Source organism: Xiphias gladius, chromosome 17 (assembly GCF_016859285.1).
Source record: "Xiphias gladius isolate SHS-SW01 ecotype Sanya breed wild chromosome 17, ASM1685928v1, whole genome shotgun sequence".
Taxonomy (NCBI): Eukaryota; Metazoa; Chordata; class Actinopteri; order Istiophoriformes; family Xiphiidae; genus Xiphias; species Xiphias gladius.
This window is the reverse complement of record NC_053416.1, coordinates 17072979-17094228: the sequence shown is the minus strand read 5'-3', so window position 1 is coordinate 17094228 and position 21250 is coordinate 17072979. Positions and strand designations below refer to the sequence as shown.

The 21250-nt window shown below is 40.0% G+C and overlaps 2 protein-coding genes across 4 annotated transcripts; one reads left to right on the top strand and one right to left on the bottom strand.

The window, feature by feature from the left end:
• Window positions 1-482: 482 nt before the first annotated feature.
• On the top strand, window positions 483-10622 carry wdr44 (WD repeat domain 44). The gene is made up of 20 exons (XM_040149858.1): window positions 483-1021; window positions 1990-2023; window positions 3165-3248; window positions 3671-4289; window positions 5056-5204; window positions 5336-5431; window positions 5560-5696; window positions 6194-6277; window positions 6389-6495; window positions 7098-7249; window positions 7355-7493; window positions 7600-7664; window positions 7829-7945; window positions 8056-8178; window positions 8283-8474; window positions 8601-8702; window positions 8811-8926; window positions 9042-9169; window positions 9278-9412; window positions 9500-10622. The coding sequence occupies exons 1-20, from the start codon at window positions 945-947 to the stop codon at window positions 9586-9588; spliced, it is 2745 nt and encodes a 914-aa protein (XP_040005792.1). The 5' UTR covers window positions 483-944; the 3' UTR covers window positions 9589-10622.
• A 13-nt stretch (window positions 10623-10635) lies between these two features.
• Window positions 10636-20967, bottom strand: zgc:163098 (uncharacterized protein LOC100037380 homolog). Of its 3 annotated transcripts, none has more exons than XM_040149861.1 (24): window positions 20786-20967; window positions 19671-19755; window positions 19284-19395; window positions 18594-18703; window positions 18358-18425; window positions 18155-18261; window positions 17998-18062; window positions 17751-17916; window positions 17435-17634; window positions 16736-16779; window positions 15222-15326; window positions 15076-15142; window positions 14656-14825; window positions 14396-14558; window positions 14199-14278; window positions 14013-14100; window positions 13792-13920; window positions 13432-13621; window positions 13036-13116; window positions 12894-12957; window positions 12631-12781; window positions 12162-12272; window positions 11071-11249; window positions 10636-10988 (listed from the first exon to the last, which is right to left on the bottom strand). In XM_040149861.1, exons 2-24 carry the CDS (start codon window positions 19746-19748, stop codon window positions 10868-10870), a joined length of 2649 nt encoding a protein of 882 aa, XP_040005795.1. In that variant the 5' UTR covers window positions 19749-19755; window positions 20786-20967; the 3' UTR covers window positions 10636-10867. The 3 variants fall into 3 exon arrangements, with proteins under 3 accessions (XP_040005795.1, XP_040005793.1, XP_040005796.1); XM_040149859.1 differs by having other exon boundaries at window positions 20808-20966; XM_040149862.1 differs by lacking the exon at window positions 12162-12272 and having other exon boundaries at window positions 20808-20967.
• Between the last annotated feature and the right edge of the window lie 283 nt (window positions 20968-21250).

Sequence of the window (21250 nt, the reverse complement as noted above, 5' to 3'; positions counted from 1 at the left end):
GATACATAACAAGAATATAGAGTAGACATACAGTAGACTGCCCAACAGAAACCACTGACATGTTTGTATTTCAAGTGGTCGGTATGGGCCTGCATATCTTGGTTACATTTCTTAATTAACCAAATTTAAGGAATCCTTATCAAAAATATTTGTTCATGTTATGTACTCATGTTAAAAATCTATATTGGTATCTGCCTCAAAAATCCAGCAGGGATTTCAGTGATTAGCTTTCCTTGGATGCTTGGATGGTGTTTTTCAAGCCTTTGAAAATATGTTGTGGCTACTGCATTCTTTGGATGTAATTAAAATCTCCCTAGTGATACTCCCCACTCAGGATCCCATGTCTCATGACAGCCCAACCCCGGTTTCTCCATCCTCTTGCTCGCCGTTCAATGAGTCCAGTAGGCGGCAGTATGGAGGGGAAACCATCCCCTGCTGCCGTAACAGTGAAGCACAGGAAGAGGGCGTCTGTGCCCCGCCCTTCGACTCACGTCGCTGGCTGAGACGTATTTTTTGTGTTAGTGGTTTGTGTATGACGCGGTCCAAAGGCTCCGTTGGCTTGACAGCTGATTCAGTGTATCCTGTTGTAAAACCGCGCGTTTGAGCTTTTGCTTTCATGGAAGATACTTAGCCGTGAATGAGACATTTAAAATAGGTTGGGAAGCTAGTCAGCAGTAGGTGGCGGCCAGTCATGCGACTAGATTACATTTGTTAGCCTAGCAATTGGCTAGCATAGTTAAACGTTATGGCGTGACGTTGGACAGGAAAATGGTTATTTGACGACGCCTGGGCTAAGCCTTTTAAATAATAACATTAATATCGGGAAGGCAGTATATAGAGAGACTAGCGCATGTGTGCAACACTTGAGTCATTCGCAGGTTAGGCTTTTAGACAGCTGCCTGGCGACTAACTTAGAGTAGCTAGCGAGCTAAATTCACGTTAGCATGGCGTCAGATACAAGTGACACCGAGGAATTCTATGATGCTCCCGAGGACGTCAATTTTACTCCATCTCCAAAAGTGTAAGGAAACACATTCTGCTTGTTTTATCTTATGTGCCATAAATTGTAAGAACCTAGCCAACTTAGCATTGACAGCTAACTGGTTAACGTTCATTTTGCAAAGATGTTCATTTAGGTAACGTTAACTCAGCTGCTTCAAAGACAAGTTAGGTACAAATAACTTCAGTCAATTTTTCAATTACTTTCGCACAGTATTTAAGTTCACCAGCTGTTTGACAGTGCAGGGAGAGTCTGCCCCAACACACAGGTCACATGATGTTATTCCTGAGATCTCGGGATCGCAGGATAAGGATTGTTTGTAGGAACTGGTTCCTTTGAAAGCTGAAGCCAAGATGCAAATCGACAGTTTCCATTCAAATACATTGTTTGTTGCTACATCAAAAGTATATTACTGGCTGTCAGGGTGTGATTTGGGGGTTTTGGCTGGTGAGTAAAACGGCTGAAGTCCGGATTAACCAGTTTAATGTTGCAATTTACAGAGTAATGTTAGGAAATACAACCAGTTTGTGATGGATTGATGTAAGAGAATTACACCAAGATTAAACTGCCTGTTGGATTTTATGTCTGTCTTACATTATGGCAAGAAACTGGCAGAATATTTCTCAAAGTAAATATAAATGATGGAGGCAACCCTAGAAGTATCATTATAATTTGACATGCAAGGTATTAATCATTAATCATCCGGAACATTACTGAATCGAATACTATCATTGTCTGTGTCTTTCTATCAGAATTAAGTATTTGTTAGCAAAATCATCCGGAAAGTTTTTTTTAATGACATCACAGGTTTGAAAGTCTGTATTTTTATTTGGGGTAAAAGAGTTATAACTCACATATTAATGTAAACTCCTTGGGGGGACATTAATCTAATATAACTTTGGTTTTATATTACGTTTGCTTTAGGATGATGTATTTTAAAAATTGACTTTCATTGCTTTTTTGAACCTTACCCCTATGTGTTTTTTTAGGTCACCTGCAAAGTTTGTCATTCCTTCGCCTAAGGTATGTTTATCTAAACCCAGGCACTGTTGAAACAAGCCAGTATATGCTGTGCTGAGTTGCTATTGGAATGATTATTCCAGCATTAGTTTGAAAGTCATAAAGGTTTGAAAATGCAGTGGAGGTAGCTAGGGTTGGAGTTCAGTTAAATATTATCATATTGGAACCCTTTAAAAACCTTTATAGAATCTGTTTAGGTAGTTTGTTATTAATTATTTTGTCAGATAGATTATATCTGTTTGTTAGAGTTTGCTGTTTAGCAAAATGACTATCTGTTTGTCTAGTAGTTTGTTCTTTGCTAGTTAAAAAAGAGCAAGTTTTGTCAGACTTGGTCCTTAAGTAATCTGGGTATTTTACCAGATTCACATACCAATGACTATTGGAACTGAATCCTACTAATAAAATACACCGTTCTAACATTAAGTGTTTGACTATCTAAAAGGGACTGCTGTTTTTAAAGTAGTTATCCCTTGAATATGCACCTACCTTAAGTGACTTCAACTTAAGATATAGGTACCTTCCATGAAAACATTAATACAGCAGTTCAGTAATGAGTCATAGACTGCAAATATTCAACCATTTGCCATGATGTCTGCCTCTTTTGTTGGTTAGCTGGTGCAGCCTTCTAGAGAGATAGGAAAATGGAAATTAATTATCTAGTCTTTCTCTCTCAGCCTGCCCTTCCCACAGACAGTTACAACCGAAATTTTTATATTACATTTGCTAATGAGAGTTGCATAAGATCTACTATAACTGCAACACAATACTGAACTGATACTGGAATGGACCCAGGAGTGAACCTTGCTCACTGACAAGCATTAGCCCTGCACCTAAAATCAGCAAAGTGCACTGAAATAATTGATTTTGCAGCAAAAGGAAATGCATCATGGAACAGTGTGTCATGCATGGATAAAATCAGTGTAAAGACCCTGGAATTGACTTTAGAGTCCACCCTCATGGCAAGTAGATTGTAGAAGAAAATTTAGAAGAAATGTGCCATTAACCATGAATTTCTTTAACAAAATGGGTTTCACTCAGTCTGGATTTGCTTGGCGAGCCTTGACGTAAATTAAAGCTGGTCTGTGACTTATGTTATTTGTGTATCTGTTGTGGGTCAAAACCTTTTTTATTCTTTTCTGAACAGCTTTCACACAGATCAGTTAATGCTGCACAAGATGTGAGCTGCACAGTTGCTGCATCTGAGACTCAGCAAGATGATTCCCTACAGGTAATGGTTTTTCTATTGTTGCACAGGAGATGACTAATAAAATCGAAAGAGAAAAGATCTTTATCAACATATTGGAGTTTAATCATATTCTCATGTATGAGAAAAGTGTAAGTTAGTGTGAATCTCATAGATGTCAGGGGTCAAATTGAGCCACCATCTGTGACAGTGTGTTTTAGAAATTACATATTTTAAAGTACATCTTTTGCTGTACTGTCCCCAGTTTATGTGGGGGTCACTCTTGCTCTGACTTTTTGTTTTGTGATTACTACTGTGACAGAAAAGGAAAGAAAATGTACATGTGCAGACAGTAACATTCTTCTTTTGTTGTTGAGCTGGACATGGGAGCTTGCATCATAATTGCAAGTCCCAATGTTATATTCTTTTCCTCCTTCCTCTTCTATGTTATTTTCTCTTCCTCACAGATCATTGATAGCATCATTGAGGAGAGTCAAAAGGGGAGTGCTGGGGATGATGGTGAAGTGGCTCAGCTGTTAGATCAGCTACATGTTGATGTAAGGGCAGTGCCTGAGCCAAAGGAAGAGATTAATGCTCAGGAAGTTCCCTTGGAGGTAACAGCGCCAGCTGTCGAACCTCATCTCGCTGAGAGGCAAGATGAACAACAGGAAAGAACAGCAACAAACGGAGCTTGCTCTATACCTGCCCCTGAACCCACAGATCTCCCAGGGCCATCGGCTGGGTCACAAGAACGTGTTCAGCCCCCTGACATCACCAGCACCATAGGACAGAGTCAGCCTTATGGGGCTGTTGAGGTTGCAGAAGGGGAGCAGGAGCAGAGACCTGCAGACATCTTAGACCAGGTCCCTATCACAGACAGGTCGGCTGACTCAGACTCCTCTGGGCCTACAAAACCCCCACGCCAATTCACAGTGGAGCCAGACATTGTAGCCAGCACTAAGAAGCCTCCTCCCTTACGCCCACCACCTCCAAGCGGAGGTCCCCCACCGAGACCGCCTCCCCCGTCTTGGCAGAGTCTACCATCCAAAAAGTCTCAGGAGTGTCTGAGGCCAAGTGTCCTGGAAGGTAGAAAAAATTTACGTGTCCTTGATCCACATTGTGTTTTGAAATTTAAAACTCAACCTTTAAGACAACACTGGATCAGTAACTGTTTTAAAGCATTCAACATTGCTGTGAAGTGCAGCCTTAGGAGCAATAACTTTTTCCAAGTCCTAGTTTTGTGAGAATAAGCCCATAAGTTTTGCTCTTTATTCACTTGTACTGGGCATGGCAAAGCATGAGAGAATGAATGACAAGCCTATAACCACCAAGTCTGAATAGTGTTTCAGATTAATGATGAATTGGTTGAACTACAGAAAAAAAAGTAAGTGGACAGAAAGAAACCAAAGGTATGACTTCAAAACAATTGCCACACATTTGCCACACATAGACCTAAACACTCGCTGTTAAGCCAGACATCATACTAGAAGGGTCAAGTATTTTAGGTTTATGCTGTCATCTCACATCCCTTGTGATAATAAGCTGTTCTAAAAATGAACTAGTAGATATAGTAACCTTTTTGTTCACAAAAGGGAAAAATGTTCTCAATGCCACCGGTATACACATGACTTTCCACGAATACATGTTTCAAAGAATTGGGAGAACAGCTCACACCATCCCCTCCTCTAGAGTTATGGTTTTACTTAACAGAGGACAAGCATCTCTAGGCAAAATGTCTTAATTATTGTCCTTTATCAGCTACGATGGCAAACCACTGCACATATGCAAAGCAGACAGAATAGAAGACCAGTTTTTCAGATGAAGTGTTGTGCTCTGTTGTATGATTGCTCAGTGTCTGCAGTCCCCCCGGTCAGCGGTGATGCTCTGGAGCCCTCCGGCCTGGTGTCTCCTAGCAGCACAGTGAGGAGTTTAACCAAAGAGCTGCAGCATTCCTTGGATCTGGCCAGTGCAACCAGTGGGGATAAGGTGGTGACAGCACAGGTGAGTGAAGCTGTGAACCTGACCTCTTTTTGGTGCTCATCCAGAGCCGCTCAAAAATGAAGCTACATATGGGGTAGCAGTTTCCTCATCTATTGTGCTATTGTCCCATTGCTTTCTTTTATTTCATTTAGGAAAATGGGGATGAACAGGCCTCATCCCAGAGTGGAGGACAAGCTCCAGGCCCTCAGCGTCCACGTTCCAACTCTGGTAGAGAACTGACAGATGAAGTAAGATTCCCTCCGTTTCTTTTTATTGCCTTGTTAGCTTGAATCCAAGCTATAACCCAACATCTTCGACATTCCTTCCCCTAACCTTCTATGCACCCAATGTACAATTGTGTGTTATCCTAAAATAGGAAATCCTTGCTAGTGTGATGATTAAGAATCTGGACACTGGTGAAGAGATCCCTCTAATCCAGGCAGAAGAGAAACTTCCTGCTGGGATTAACCCTCTCACTCTGCACATCATGAGGAGGACCAAGGAATACATTACGTAAGCAGAAAATCATTTTTCTGTAGTAGCTGCAGAATTGTTAAATTTTGATTGGCGATTCATAACAAGAAAACGAAAGTAATCTACAAAAAACAGCCCTAAATTGGAAGACTCTTAACATTCACTGACCATGGACTCACATCAGCAGCAAAAATTAGAGACAATAGCAGCCCCTGGTCATTCATTTCAAATTAGTGAAGCAACAGACATTTGGTAGACAATGAGAAAAAAGAATAAGTAGCGCTTTGGTATTACAGCACACTGTACAAAACAAAAAGTCAAAGTTGGACAGAATATGCTGAATGCAGACAACCGACCATCAATTCAAGCTTCAAGAAAAAGCTTTGCAATGTCCTTTTCATTGGAGAGTTTTCACATGTATCAAACATTTTCCCAATATGAAAAGCTTTTTTATTTAATTTAATTTTTTTTAGCCAGATCACATAAAAACAAATGGAACATTTTGTAGAGGAAGTTGTTATATTTTTTCCTCACAGGAATGATGCAGCACAGTCAGATGATGATGACAAGCAACAGGCTCCACTGGCAGACACAGATGGAGGAAAACTGAAGCAGAAAACGTAAGGATTAGTGACTTCTTGTAGCCTGTTCCTGGAAATGGACCCCCCCCCCCCTTCTTACCAGAAGATCTAGACATAGAATGTAATTTGTTGTGGCTTATTTCTTACCAGAACCCAGTTCAAAAAATTCCTGGGCAAGTCTGTGAAGAAGGCCAAGCATCTCGCTGAAGAATATGGAGAGAAGGCAGTCAACAAAGTGAAAAGTGTGCGCGATGAAGGTAAAATATCAGTTATTTGAAGCTTCTATAAAGATGGCTATATTTCAGGAAAACACTTCAAATGTATATGTGTTTTTTGATGTGAGAAAAGTGTCCATATTTGTACTGCTAAATTACATTGTGGGGTGGTCCTAGAACTACTTTAACTCACTAAATTTAGGGTGGTTAGTTTTTTTTTTTTTTTTTTTTAAATAAGTGGAAAACAAGATGCAAAGCACATGTAAGTGCAGGCAGGAAAAGAGATTTGGCTGAGATTGACATTGGTATATGGATGTGGGCACTGAGGATATTACAGGATAAATAGCTTAATTCAAACTTCTCACTATCCATAGATGGCAGTAACCAAATGCACTGATGAATCATTAAAACTCATAAAGCAATTAAATCAGCAAACTTTGTTACAATAATAATACAGATAATTTACTTTATTCACTATATGTGGATTTATAGAACCTTTGTAGAACAATTTCTATTCCCTGAGGATGCCAACTTTTAGAAGATGATTGACTGTTTTACTGTACATGCTTATGAAATACTAATTCTTCTGCGGTCGTGAAGATTTTAATAATCTCAGCTATGCTTTATGTTTTGGCTGGGCTCAGTGTTCCATACAGATCAGGATGATCCGTCATCGAGTGACGATGAGGGAATGCCTTATACCAGGCCTGCCAAACTCAAGGCAGCACACAGCTTCAAGGGTCCCTTTGACTTTGATCAGATTAAGGTTGTGCAGGACCTGAGTGGAGAGCACATGGTAAGAGGATCTCAGTTTTTGACTTTCTTTTCCTTTTTGTTAATGTTTAAGAGAAGACGTGCACCAATAGCTGCTTGTATTACAGCAGCTTTGTCTTGTCCTCAGGGGGCCGTTTGGACAATGAAGTTCTCTCACTGTGGGAGGCTGCTGGCAAGTGCAGGCCAAGATAATGTGGTTCGCATCTGGGTCTTGAAGACTGCCTTTGACTACTTCAATAACATGAGAATAAAGTACAACACTGAAGGTAGCCTCATCAGCATCTCAGATTTGGTGTTGTATGATGATTGATTATTTTAATTAGATGCTCTGCTTTGGCTGCAGTAAGATTATTTTTGTTTCGGCGTCTCCAGGTCGAGTTTCACCTTCTCCGTCTCAGGAAAGTTTATGCTCCTCTAAATCTGACACTGATCCTGGGGTGAGTGAAATTAATAAAAATTTTGATTTGTGGGTCATCACGTCTCTCCAGAAAATATTATAAGATTTTTAAGGTATTTTAATAATAGTAAAAGTATTGCGATGCTGTATATTTTACAGTCTTGATGCTCCATGTTTTCCTAACAGATTGTACTCTTATCTTAGGCAAATTGTATTCCAGAGGACCCAGACACAGAAGATAGGAATGCCCCTTTCCGTCAAGTCCCCTTTTGCAAGTACAAGGGTCATACAGCTGATCTGTTGGACTTGTCCTGGTCTAAGGTGAAGGTCTTACTGATCTATCTTTATCCTTTTGCTCCTCACATATTTAAGACATTTGCAGTACTGGTTTTGTCTCTTGTCCCACTTTTTCTATTTTTGTCTTAATCTAGAACTTTTTCCTGCTCTCCTCTTCCATGGATAAAACAGTCAGATTATGGCACATATCCAGGAGAGAGTGTCTCTGCTGCTTTCAGCACATTGATTTTGTTACAGCCATTGCTTTCCATCCCAGAGTAAGTTGAATCACCTCGCATTACTTATCTAAGCACAAATCAGAAGTCTATTCATTTTGGCTCCCAGACTGTATGTATAGTAACACTCATTTCTTGTTTCCCAGGATGACAGATACTTTTTAAGCGGCTCTCTGGATGGAAAGCTACGGCTCTGGAACATTCCAGACAAGAAGGTGGCACTGTGGAACGAGGTGGATGGCCAAACGCGTCTCATCACTGCTGCCAACTTCTGCCAAAATGGGAAGTATGCCGTCATTGGCACCTACGATGGGCGATGCATCTTCTATGACACAGAGGTGACCGGTCAAGCTACTTTTTTCTGATAATAGATGGTTTCACTATCTCTTTATCATCAATTTTTGTCATCACAGTACTCATTCCAGGTTGAACCAAATGTATTTTTCTGTTCATGCATTACTTAGCGTCTGAAATACCACACCCAAATTCATGTGAGGTCCACCAGAGGCAGGAACAAAGTTGGACGCAAGATCACTGGCATTGAACCTCTACCTGGAGAGAATAAGGTAACATCTGATTTCCACTACAGATACATCTACAGTATGTTTGATGTCCCTATAATGACGTATGTCAGACAGATTTATTAAATGACAAATTCCCTCTTCCCTTAACAGATTTTGGTGACCTCAAATGATTCCCGCATTCGCCTTTATGACCTGAGAGACTTGTCTCTGTCCATGAAATACAAGGGTTATGTCAACAGCAGCAGCCAGATCAAAGCGAGCTTCAGGTGAGGAAGGTTCCCTGTCCTGTAATTTGGGCTTGAGCATTTTGAACTGAAATTTACATGTTGCACTACACCTTCTATGCAAAAATTGATGTATTCTGGGGTGATCCTCCTACAGCCATGACTACTCCTTCATAGTCAGTGGCTCAGAGGATAAGTATGTGTACATCTGGAGCACTTACCACGACCTGAGCAAGTTCACTTCTGTAAGACGAGACCGCAATGACTTCTGGGAAGGGATTAAAGGTAATTGTGCTGCGTGTTGAATGACAAATTGCATTTTAATATAACTACCTGTCTAATTAAAGTTTTCCCTTTGATTGAAATGCCACTGAATCTTTACTTATCTTTCAGCACACAACGCAGTGGTCACCTCAGCCATTTTTGCGCCCCACCCAGGCCTTATTGTTCCACAAGAAACTGGTGCAGAGAAACCAGAAGCAGAGTGTAAGAGCCTGGACTCCACAGACTCGGAAACAATACCCTCAGGTACATTTGCTTGAATTCATTCATGTACAGATTTCGAGACGTCAAAACTGTCATCTGAATGCTATAAAATTGTACTGTCCTTTACAGGAGCCCTGAAGACAGATCACACAGAGGTGCTTCTCTCTGCAGACTTCACTGGAGCAATCAAGGTTTTCATCAATGTAAAAAAGTACTGAGCAGTTCAGAGGTTGTCAGTTCTTCACGTTCAGGCCTATCTGTTGGACATTGGCCCTAAAGACGTGGGACAGCCCCTCAGGAGTCATCTTTTGTCATCCAACTATCTAGGTTATTTGTCTGAGACAAAGAGCTTTCTGTTGATTTTTCGGGATAACAGGGACCCTAAAATGAAAGAGGAGGGGAAGGGTGGAACAAATGGACTCTACAAAGCAGACCATGGTGTGATCCCCAGTCACATTTCTATTTTTTATCTTTAATACCAAGCAACTGTGAATGGTTTGGCATTAAGAGCCCGGAGATGCCAATCGTGTGTGGTTTTGAGCAGAAATGAAATCTGTTCAGATATGTATGTGTAAACTCACAGCTGTATGGTCAAGTATAGCTAGAATGCTGTTTGTAACAGTATGGGCACCTTACTACTTGTTTTTCTCCCACATTTCAGAAAAATTAAGTTAACTCCTAAGAAGCGCAAGACACTGTCCTAATGTAAGTCACAAATTTTAATGTGTCTTGTGTTAAGAGATGTAACCATTTGTCTTGAAAGCAAAATGGTTTGAAATGTAATTTACAAACTATTTGTGCCTATGAAATCTAGATTGCTTTTCTAATTCAACTTCTAAAGCTTTCCTCTAAGATATATCAAGCATTTCATTGGATGACAGCAAATATATGGTACAGGAAATCTGTATATGGTTACTAATGATTAGGGCCAGGTATCCTAAAATTTTCAGGAACAGTACTGGCTCTTAAGTACTTTTGATACATTTCTTTGATCAATGAAAGCACATTATATAAAATAGTACTGTAAATTTACTGTGTAACATTGCTTACTTACTGCTTTTGTAAACAGAACCAAATGATGCTCTATTAATTTCCTCAATAAAAATCCACACACAAATGCTTGTTAACCTTTTTTTAGCCTTGAAAAATTAGTATGAATAATTCAATAGAGTAGCAGTAAAAATATTTTGATACCTGGCCTTATCAGTCATGTCCTCCGGACGCACACGCACATTCATCACCAACAGTGATTTATTTGGTGTCAGAATTTTACAGCAACATTTCTGGTTATCATTTTAAAAACAAACATTAAAACAAAAATATATTTAATTAGGTACAGTGTTCAAACTTCATCATACAAAAGAGTTGAATCTTGCATGGATAGTGTAAGTTGGGACCAAGAGAACATATGTCAGTCTGTTTAAAGCACTGCAGGAGTGCATTGTCGAACCCATGGACAGCAGCAAGCTAAGGGATGACAAGGTCCAGAGTTGAGAGTCAGTGTTTTCTCTTCTTTGTCTTCTTGTGGGAGCGGTGCGGTGACCGTGACCTGGACTTCCTTGCCTTTCGGTCTGGTGATGGTGATCGGGAACGTTTGGACCATTTGGGAGACCTTGCCCTGTTAAACGGGTAGAACACATGTTAGAGTGGCTTCAAGAATCAGGGTGAATGTCGTGGAACGCACATCTCGTGGCACTTGCCTTAAAGGAGAGATGCTTCTTGATTTTCGAGGCTGGTCATCAGAATCTCTACTCCGTCCTTGTTTTCTGTCCCCATCTTCACTTCTTTTGCTCCGTTCCCTGTCTTTTCTGTCCTCCTTTGACCTGTCTTTGGACTTTGATGTTGATCTCTCATTCTTTTCTTCATCTTTTTCAAACTCCTATGGTAGACAGGGTAAAACATCCCAATGTAGTCAGATATAGGCTTTTATGCCTGTTAAGATGCAAAACACCACATGGAACTAGCTTGTAAAACACAAACCCACTCATTTGCACTTAATAGCCTGCAGATTCTCCACAAGAGAGCCGTTTGGTCAAAGTCAAACCAATTCATCACATGCTAAACTGTTCGATCTAAATTAATGGAAAATAACATTATTTCAGACCTGCAGATTTAAACATCATCAGCGTTGACACTTACATGTAGAGAAAGTCAGGTTTTCATAGATACTGTTTTCTCTGTGTGTGGCTAAAATATTACTCTGTCAAAAATCCAGCATCCTAATTCAGTCAGTGAAACCACTAATATACTGGCACTGTGTCAGTGTTGGCTAACCCCTCTAGTATCTTCTCTGGATGAAGCTCTCCAAACGAACCGCGAAGAAAGAACGCATGATGATTGAAGCAACGTAACCTCTGTTCTCACTTTAGTATTCAACAGAAGCTGTAGTCCAGTAAACAAAACATCAATTTTACATATTTAACATGTAAAATACAAACAACACATAAAGAGCAGCTAGGGGGAAAAAAATAGCTTTGCACATCTGAAACTGCCATCCTTGTGACTGTGCAGTTTCACATTACCTATGTCTGGTTTTGAGTGCTTTACATCGGTAACACTGTACAGTAGTAATACAAAGCACTTTTTTTAAATGTTGCCCCATATTGTTCCAGATTAAAGAAATATTTCTATGTTTTGCTTAAGAGGGCCCTAACTGCAGAAAAAACACTGCAAGTAAATAATAACACTTATTAGTTACACTCAAAATTCAACTTCCTATTTGTCTATGGGTAAAATAAAAGATGCAATACAAATTCAAAGCTAAACTAATAGAAGCGGTCCAGTGGCCCACCTTCTGTAGCAGTTTGTTTCTGTAGTGCTCCACTTGTTGTTGCATGCTCATGCCAGACTTTCTTGGCCTCTTGCCAGATTCCAGCTCATCTTGGATCTTCATAACCTTTACCTGTGTCAGATCAATCTAATCAGTTCTACATGTTCATTATCTCTAAGCTTGACATATTTTCATAATGGTTGAAGATGCTACCATCTAGAGGGAATTTTAATACAGCTATGGCGCTGACTGTTCTATTCAACAACTGGTGAAAAATAAAAACTGCAAGAAAACTACATTTTAAGACTGTAGTCTTTCCAGAATGAAGCACTGCATACATCTGTATTAAATGGGATATTGAGGTGAGCTTGGCATGAAGTGGGACTTTGAAGTGGATGGGCTGAACGGCAGGATGACAACCACAGTGTTTCAAACACTTTTCAGCTAATCTAGCTTAGATAAAAATATTTCTGTAAAAATGTGCACTTGCCTCCAGCTCTCTCAGCTTCTTCCTTTTGCTCGCAGACATCTGAAAACTTCTAAGGGAGCTCTGGAAGTCGGCACTGTCATATTTGGACGAACTGCAGGAGTCATCACTGCTTTCACTCTCTGAGTCCTCATATCCATCCTGCGAGTGGACACTGTCAGCGTGGGGGAGAGGAGAACTATAAATTTCCATACCATTTGACTGTTTGTGTACGCTTTGAATGCTTTTCACAGATGATGAATTGAAACCAACCACAGGGGTCTTACCTTACATTCACTTCATCTTCACTGTTTTGCTCCGCCACAGTGTCCCACTTAGACACAGCCTTGGCTGAGAGAGAAAGGAGAATGATGAGCAGGATCACAGGGCAGACTGATATGATACAGAGGGCATCTTGACTGGATTTACCTTGAGAAAATTTCCCAGTATCACTTGTCTTCTCCCACTTAGACAAAGGTACTCTGGAGAGAGGAACGTTGCTGTCATCCACTGAGGGAAAAAAAGACAGCTGGGTGAGGACAAGGACAGGGGATCAACTAAATGCTGTGAGTGCTATGGTTTGTGTGTGCTATTTAATGATGTGATTACTTTTTTTTTTTGTCTTTTTTTTAAATCCCTGTAGGAAAATTCTGTATTTTCATGGCCTGTTCTCATGGAGATCAGCGTGCACACTCAGCTACAGTGCACGGGGGTGGATCGGTGTATTGATCTAAAAACACCTGACCTGGACATATAATTGACAACAGGAACAGGAAACGGTCGACCGTAGTTGAAAGATGTGCTTTTGATATGTGGTGGACTCACAGGGCATTCCATCAATGTCGTCAATTGTGACTCCTAAAGGAACACCGTCTATGTCATCAACAGGGACCCCATCCAGAGGGTCCCAGCCCATGGGGCAGCCGTCCAGGTCATCTACAGGAGCTTTGTCCAAAGGTAACCCATCTATAGGTGTGCTGTCCATTGGCGCACCGTCGAGATTAGAGGATACTTTCTACATGTAAAAAGACAAACGCACATACGTTTGGGGTTTGTGTTGAAAAATATTTGAACAAGAAGAAGATGATGTTCAAACATATTTAAACATGAACAGCTTTCCAATTAGTCAAAATGCCATTAGAAAAAGGTGATAATCTGTAATGAGCAGATAAATGTTCAGCTCACCTCTGCTGTTTCTATCAACTCTTCCCCCACTTTGGTGAAGCCCAGAAAGATGTTTTGAAGGTGGATTAAATAAGGTTCGGGGTATATGGCCCAGTCTTCCCATGCTCTGAAACAACTCATGACTTTTTGCTGTGGAGACGGGAGATAAAAAAATAATTTTTTGTTCTTTTTTTTTTTTTTGGTAAATGTCCTTGTTCGAGACAATTGAAAGACATTATTACCTTAAACTGCTCAGCCTGTAGCCTGGCTTGAATGTTTTTGTGTGCTGCATTAAGGTCTCCAAATATCTGTGTTAGCTTTGTTTCAAAACTGAAAGACAAGAGATAAAAACCCTGTAAGACTGTCACATGGAGAGGAAAGAGAACATGATAAATGTGTTAGAGCTTAATTATGGGAAACTTTCTCACAATTTACGATAATATGATGCACCAGCTACTTTGGCACATGAGTTGTGCAAGATGTCTGACACGAGATACAATCTGGCAATCTGTTGGAACAAGGACAAAAAAAAGAAGGAAAATAAGATGTGAGTGAAATAACCTATACTTTACAAGGACATTTTGTGTAAGTTTGTTTATTTAAAGACTTTAAGGAAGTCACTAGCCTTCTTCTGAAGGGGCGTCTGAAGTAAAGAAAAAGATTCAGTGATGTGTCCCACTACTTCCTCTGCTGCATCTGCTCGCTCAAGACAGAACAGCATGGCACTGGCAATATCTTCTCTGCTTGGAGTGAGCTCTTTAAGATATGTTTCCAGTCTCTGTCTGTGCCTAAATGGTGTGTACAGAAAAATAACAGGTCTACATTGAACTACTTCAACTTGAGTTACAAACGTAAATGTTGTATATGCCTGCTAGACAAACTTACTCATTTCTGAGCTGCCCTTTCTTCACCTCCTCCTCAGGGGAAGCGTCCTCCTCCACTTCTGCCCTCTCTTCATCTCTCTGCGAGTAGTTGTTCAGAACAGGGGGTCTCCATAAGGAGCCTCCTCGAAACATACGAAAATCTGTGGTTCTCCACTCCGTTGGGGACTCACCCTGTGGTAGGGATGAAGCCCAGATACATGGATGCTTACATATAGATACACAAGCGTTTGATTTTTCATGGAGTAAAACCATCTATCTGGAAAAAATTGTGAATATTCACATCAGCATGACTCCAATGGCTACTTCCCATAAAAATTAGATTAACAAGTAAGTGATAAATATAGAAAAGTTCTTAGTCCTTCCAGGTAAACTCCCGCAGTTTGTACCTTTTCATAAACAAAGTTTTGCCTTAAAGACATACCTGGAGGATTGAGAACAGTTTCCAGCGATAGTACACATGATCTTGGCTTTTGTTGTCAAAAAGGAACCTGATACAATAAAGAGTGAGCAAATTAAATATGCACTTCACTTGGGAGAACAAACACGACCAGGTACAGCGATGCTTACCTGTATTCTGGATTGTTTTTCTCCTTGTTCATTATTATGGCTTCAAATACAGGGCCTTCACGCACCACAAACTCTATCATCCTGTGAATAAGCAATAATAGATTCCTGTGGGGGAAGAGGAGTGTATCAGACCAGGGTTTGTGTCAAAACTCTCAATGCAAACCTGTGTCTGTCTGTCAGTTACAGCATGAGATCTCTAATACCTCTTTTACAGTGAACTATTGGCCCCTGCAAACTGCTAGCTGACTGGCACACTGAATGCAACTGACCCTAACTGTGTTATTCCATGTCAAATCAGTGACTATTTTAAAAATGTAATGAGTTAACAGCCCATGGGAAATTCCACTGCATAAAACTGTACAGTCACTGCCTTCTACATGGGACAGACACTGTGTCAGCATATTTTAATATTCCTGGGTCACAGTGTCCATGAAAGCAGTAAAAGAAAATCACACCAATCACAATGTCCATTCATGTACACTGACTTGGTTAAAAGCCCCAATCCAATAATTAAGTTTAGCAATTTTACCTTGATTGATGAGAAGAGTCAATTATTTTGGCTCTGCAAGACTTTTGTAATTAGAGTCACTGGACTTGACAAGGTTCATCTCAAGTTCAAAATTCATACGTGGCTGTATTTCAGTTGTATGTCCACCAAATATCTTCTTTAGATGTGATGGTCTTAAAATTCACGCCCTAAAGGCAATAACTTGCACGCGTCATATTCAGCACATAATAAGTCGGCATCTGGTTGACAACATTTCAGCAAGCAGCTACACACTGTAGAGGAGTTACTGTGGATTGGGGCTTCAGGCCTGAAATCTCTGAACAGGAGCATCGATGTTGCTGATTATGTGTCTTATCTACCGCTGCAGTAACATGTTCATGTTAATCACAACTCTACCCTGAAACATTACCTCTCGTGATTTGTGGCACTAGAATCCAACTACTTCTGACACAATCTGGCTTGGGTTAATATTAAATCTATCTGCCTTCTAGCTGTATCGGTCTGCAGTGTCTCAGCCAACCCACAGGTAACCCAGGGCTCAAAGATGTTGGTATAAATCAATGTCTCCACCAGTCTACAAAGTATACTGCTATTCACTTCACAGTAACACTGCCCTAATATTGTGTCGGAAACAACATGAAGTATTTGAAGGTATTTGAGCAAACTACAAGAGAAAATACAAATGTCTATAAAACTACTAAGCACATTCATTGCATATAAGTCTAAGACCATAGGGACCTTTGACATCTACAATAAGAGCCCTGAGCGCCCAGCTGCAGATGTCAAAATGTCCACTGAAAATGATGGGTGTTGCAACACTACAAAGAGTTTGAGGTGTAAGCTTGGTTACCATATCCTATATGTCAAATACAGTAACAGCTCTTAGAGCTGTGACGTCCTGCCTGAAAGAGTCTGTATGGATATAAGAACATTGCACCACAGCCTCTGTCCTATAACACTTGTGTTATTAACAGCTGGTCAGTCGTAGTAAGAAGAGTGTGTGTACCTTTCGGTTGGGATAACCACTTTGACTACGGCTTCGGACAGAGTCTGTTTGTGAAGTCAAATCAAATAGTGAAAATATTAAAAAGTGAGTACTTGTACAGATGAAACACTGCAGGATACATACAGCATAGAAAACGACGATAGCATTCATAGTCAGTGAAATGGGGGGAGGGTGATACAGCTTTATTACTGCAGGGAAATGATTCTAAAATGCTCAATCATCTAAACTACCTAATTTATTTAAAAGATTTAAGAGCTAAAATGCATCAACACTTTGAATACACATTCAAATTGTTACTATGTGTAATGCCATACCCCTTCATCCTGTAATGTGGCACTACATGGACAAGGTGATCAATTAAATGAATGAACAAACATGCAACATAATTGTAAACATGATTCCTTTTTTTTTTTTTTTTTTTTTAATAGTGTTTTATGAAAAATTACAGTTTTGCTCCTTAGACATGGATTTATTCTGAATCAGTCGCATAACCCGCTGCAGTTTGAACTGATTTTAAATTACACATAAAGGCCATGTGATGAATTCACAGTCATCTTTTTCAAAGGCTCATCTTTCCTTAATTGTCACTTTCAACACCCATTACTTGTCACTAAAACATAAGAGCCCATAGTGCCAAGTGAAACTCCACATTACAGAAAATGGTCATGCAGACACCGCAGAGAACAGAGACAAGTTTACCTTGTCAAGCTCCCCTTTGGACATGCCCAGTGGCTTGGTGAAGTCATTGCGGAAGCGACCCCTTGGCTGAGCGTTGAAAGGCAGACCAGATGGGGGTGGCGGCGTGGCCCTCACCCCCACTGGTGTGTAGAGAGGCTGAGGTGGAATGCGAGCTGGTTTTCCCCATCCCAGCTTCATTTCAAACCCCATAATCACTTTACCTACAGTACAAAACATAATTCCAAAATCGCAGTCAGTGTGGAACATAACCGTACAATAAAAGCAAATGGGGGATGGTTATTAGAGTAGATATTTGATTTTCAAGAGTCAACTGTACCCTCAAGTGCAGCCAAGGCTCTCTCTGCATCTTTCCGTGTCATGAACGCCACAAAGGCTCTGTTGGAGGTCCTGCAGCGCTCCTCATCAGTTCGGGGCCACATAATCTTCACACTGGCCAGGGGACCATACTTACCAAACTCTTTGCAGAGCATCTCCTCGTTCATCTGAAGAATTATAAAAATGATCAGTGAGAATGGTACATCTGTGCTGCCCTGAGCCAATCAAAGTCAATTCTGAACCTTTACCTTTGGGCTAATGCAGCTGATGTAGAGGTTAGTGGTGGTTGGCACTGTTAGGTCATCGTATAATGCTGTAGGGGAAGAACGGGATTGTTCTTAGCATGATTTAGAGGATAGCAACATCGTCAACTAATAAAACACTGATATTTTAAGGGACTATTACTTGATCGTCCTGATAATGGTATGTCCAGATCTCCATATCCTCCTTCTCCTCCTCCGCCAGGGTCATTTTTCTTCCGTTTATGCCTTTCCTCGCGCTCTTCTTGTATTCTGCATTTTGTCACATATAAAACCGTGTTACATATGTCAAAAAGATATCAACGGATTTAACTGAAACATATGGGGCAGATCTGCAAAAACACTTACAGCTTAAGTTCTTCTTTGAAGAGTTCAAGATTACTCTTCTTTTTTTCTTCTGTCTTTCTTTTAAATGTCTGTTAATCAAACAGGCAGCCATTGCGGTCATTATTACAATTGAATGATTTGTACTGACCAAAGTATCAAGTCATGAAGAACATTTGAAGATCAGTGTAAATATTAAGTTTGCATTTAAACTGATTTCAGTAATTATGCCATTATATAAACATCAGGTTCAAACTTACAGACTTTTTGCTTTCAGCAGATGATACTGGTAACAAATTCTGGGAGACAGGGACAAACTTTGTAGCAGGTCGATACAGCTTACTTTTCTTGACCTCTGCTGCTTCCTCCTCTGCAAAAAGTATAGAAATTCATGAATACTTAAAACCCCAAAAAATCATTAGGTGTGTAAATTGTAATTTAGGTAATAGTAATTTAGATCTGTAAAAGCAGGAGGAGGCTCTGTTATTGCCCCTGTTCTTTTGTCTGTTAGCAGGTTATCGGAGCAGCTTCCTGTAGAATCAGGTAGACAAATCAGCCTTGGCTTCAAGAAAAAGTGATATGAATTAGTTAAGTCTCAATCCTGCTGCTGTGTTTGCAGTAAATATTTAAATGTAAAGTAACCTCTTTATGTGTAACAGCAACTTGAAGAATTGCTCAGTATTGTCAGATCAATGTGATAATCGACTGCTGACTATGGGTTCCTGGAGTGGATGAATTTTTATAAACCATCCGTTGTTCACTGCTGAGTCAGCTTGATATTCTTTGATAATTATTTTGACTTCTCTTAAGGTGTCCAGATAAATCAGCTCAACATTTTTGGAACAAATAACTCATAGTTCATCTTTTGTTCAGGCAGAGGAACAGAAACCTGATGTAGATGCACCTTATTATAATGCTGGATTTAAAGTCACGAAATCCTAGCTGCTGACCTTTAGTTGCATTCACGATACCCCCACGGACAAAGGTTTTCACTCTGCTTTTCTCACTGGTCTCAAATGATGCCAAGAATTCTTCAAAAACCTCTGCTGCTTTTTCTTCCTCCTAGAAAGTCACATAGAAGCATGCACAGTATATAGTATGTATTTTATCCCTCCCCTCAGTCCACTGTTGATCAAATTCGAAATTTTAAGATTGGTGATTACTAACATGCATCTATTTCACACATATTCCTATTGGAAAAACACTCATCCTCAAATTACAAAATGCAGTTCTATAAATCCATATATATATATATATATATATATATATATATATATATATAGTATAAATGTAGTAATATATAGTATCTAATATTATACCATCCCCAACCTCCTTACCTTTTTCTTGAGCTCCTCTTGTTCTTTCTTTGTGAGTGTTTTGATTGGAGTGACAGGTTTTCCCTTTTTATCTGCCATGCTCAAACTGCAAAATAAAGAAATAAATGTATACAATAAAAAAAAGAGAGGTTACTGCCAAACTGCTAATTTGTACTAATTAAATGAATTTAGTAATTAGTTGTTTAAACTGATATGAACCATTTCACCCATTTGGTGTACAAATTACTGTACTCCTGTTACATGTGTCCTTTGCTCAAAAAGGTCTGACATCTTTTATGTTGTGTGTACAAGCTGCACATCACTTTCAGGGTCAGTAGAGTGCGATAAAAGGTGAGACACCCCTTACACATTGTGTGTAAGAGGTGTCTCTGGGGGACAGAGCAGGGCAAAAACAGCGTAAGTCTGTGTTTTCGGGCGAGACACTTAATTTGGATCACTTACATACCATCCCTTCTTTAGTCAGATGGTAGATACAGGCAGTGAGTGAGGCAAACATACAGAGGGAGTTGCCAAAACTTCAACTTTGCACGTTTGAGCAACACCAAACCAGTGTACTTTACTTTACCCACATACACTGCAAACTACTGAAACATACGGTCAGAGGAGATTGGAAACTTGGGATGTGAATAACTCTCTGAATAACTGTTAGCTACAGCCAAGCAACTCCATCAATTAATGTAGAATAATGCTATTCAACAAATATCCTGGATGTTGTTTTAGTCCAGCTGTAGCACAAATGCTGCTTAATAGGCCTGGGCTTAAACACAAGCTATCGCTCCAGTTTGCTAACGTTAGCTAACATCAATGTTTAGCTTAGCCAACTGTCGCTGCACTCCAGTCAGATGGTAAGCTAGCATCAACCTTTAGATGAGTAATGGTGAATACAGCGGCTATTTCTCCACCGACCAGGATCCCGTTAATGCCAAAACCCATACAGATACAAACATCCCCGTCTATCCTAATCGTCAACATCTGCTAACCCTGGATGTCATACAGCGAGCACAATTCTCAGCTAGCTAACGTAACAGTCCAATGTGTTCTTCTGTAACGCCACAAAGCACCGAGGGACCAAACGGGAAATTATCAAACCGCAATGCATGCACATAGCCCCATACCTCAGGTAAAACTGGAACTTACAATGTGTGTCATGCTATTGCTTCACCATTTTGGTTGCGACGACAATTGATTTGTATCACAACATGCTATCAGGAGGCGTGATATCCGACTGGAGCTCCGGAGTGAAGACGCCTACTTGGTTGGTGTGCTCGATAATAAATAAGCCTGTCTGAGTACTCATACATATTCATGAAGGAGACAATCTCTTCCATGGAAATTCGACTAACATAAAGTCTGAACAGGAGCCTCTTTTCTGGGGCTTCTACCCTTAAAAAGCTTCATATTTTGGTAATTCCAGTTAAGCGCTTTGTGGAACAAAAGTGTATTTCAGGGATAGAAAAAAAAAGCTGGGTTTCGAACTCAAATAGACAATAGAAAACCTTATGTATCTGGTGGAAAATAATTCCACATAGAACATAATATATAATAAAATCTTCTATAATGAAATCATAGCGAATCTAATT

Bases quoted from the DNA above. Each gene is read 5' to 3' on its own strand.
- wdr44 (XM_040149858.1), top strand. From the start codon at position 945: ATGGCGTCAGATACAAGTGACACCGAGGAATTCTATGATGCTCCCGAG. The intron at 6,496-7,097 runs GTAAAATATCAG...GGCTGGGCTCAG, and splicing joins GAAAAGTGTGCGCGATGAAG to TGTTCCATACAGATCAGGAT. The intron at 8,475-8,600 runs GTGACCGGTCAA...TGCATTACTTAG, and splicing joins GCATCTTCTATGACACAGAG to CGTCTGAAATACCACACCCA.
- zgc:163098 (XM_040149861.1), bottom strand. From the start codon at position 19,748: ATGGCAGATAAAAAGGGAAAACCTGTCACTCCAATCAAAACACTCACA. The intron at 19,396-19,670 runs GTAAGGAGGTTG...GTGACTTTCTAG, and splicing joins AAGAGGAGCTCAAGAAAAAG to GAGGAAGAAAAAGCAGCAGA. The intron at 18,063-18,154 runs GTAATAGTCCCT...CTTCCCCTACAG, and splicing joins ACCATTATCAGGACGATCAA to CATTATACGATGACCTAACA.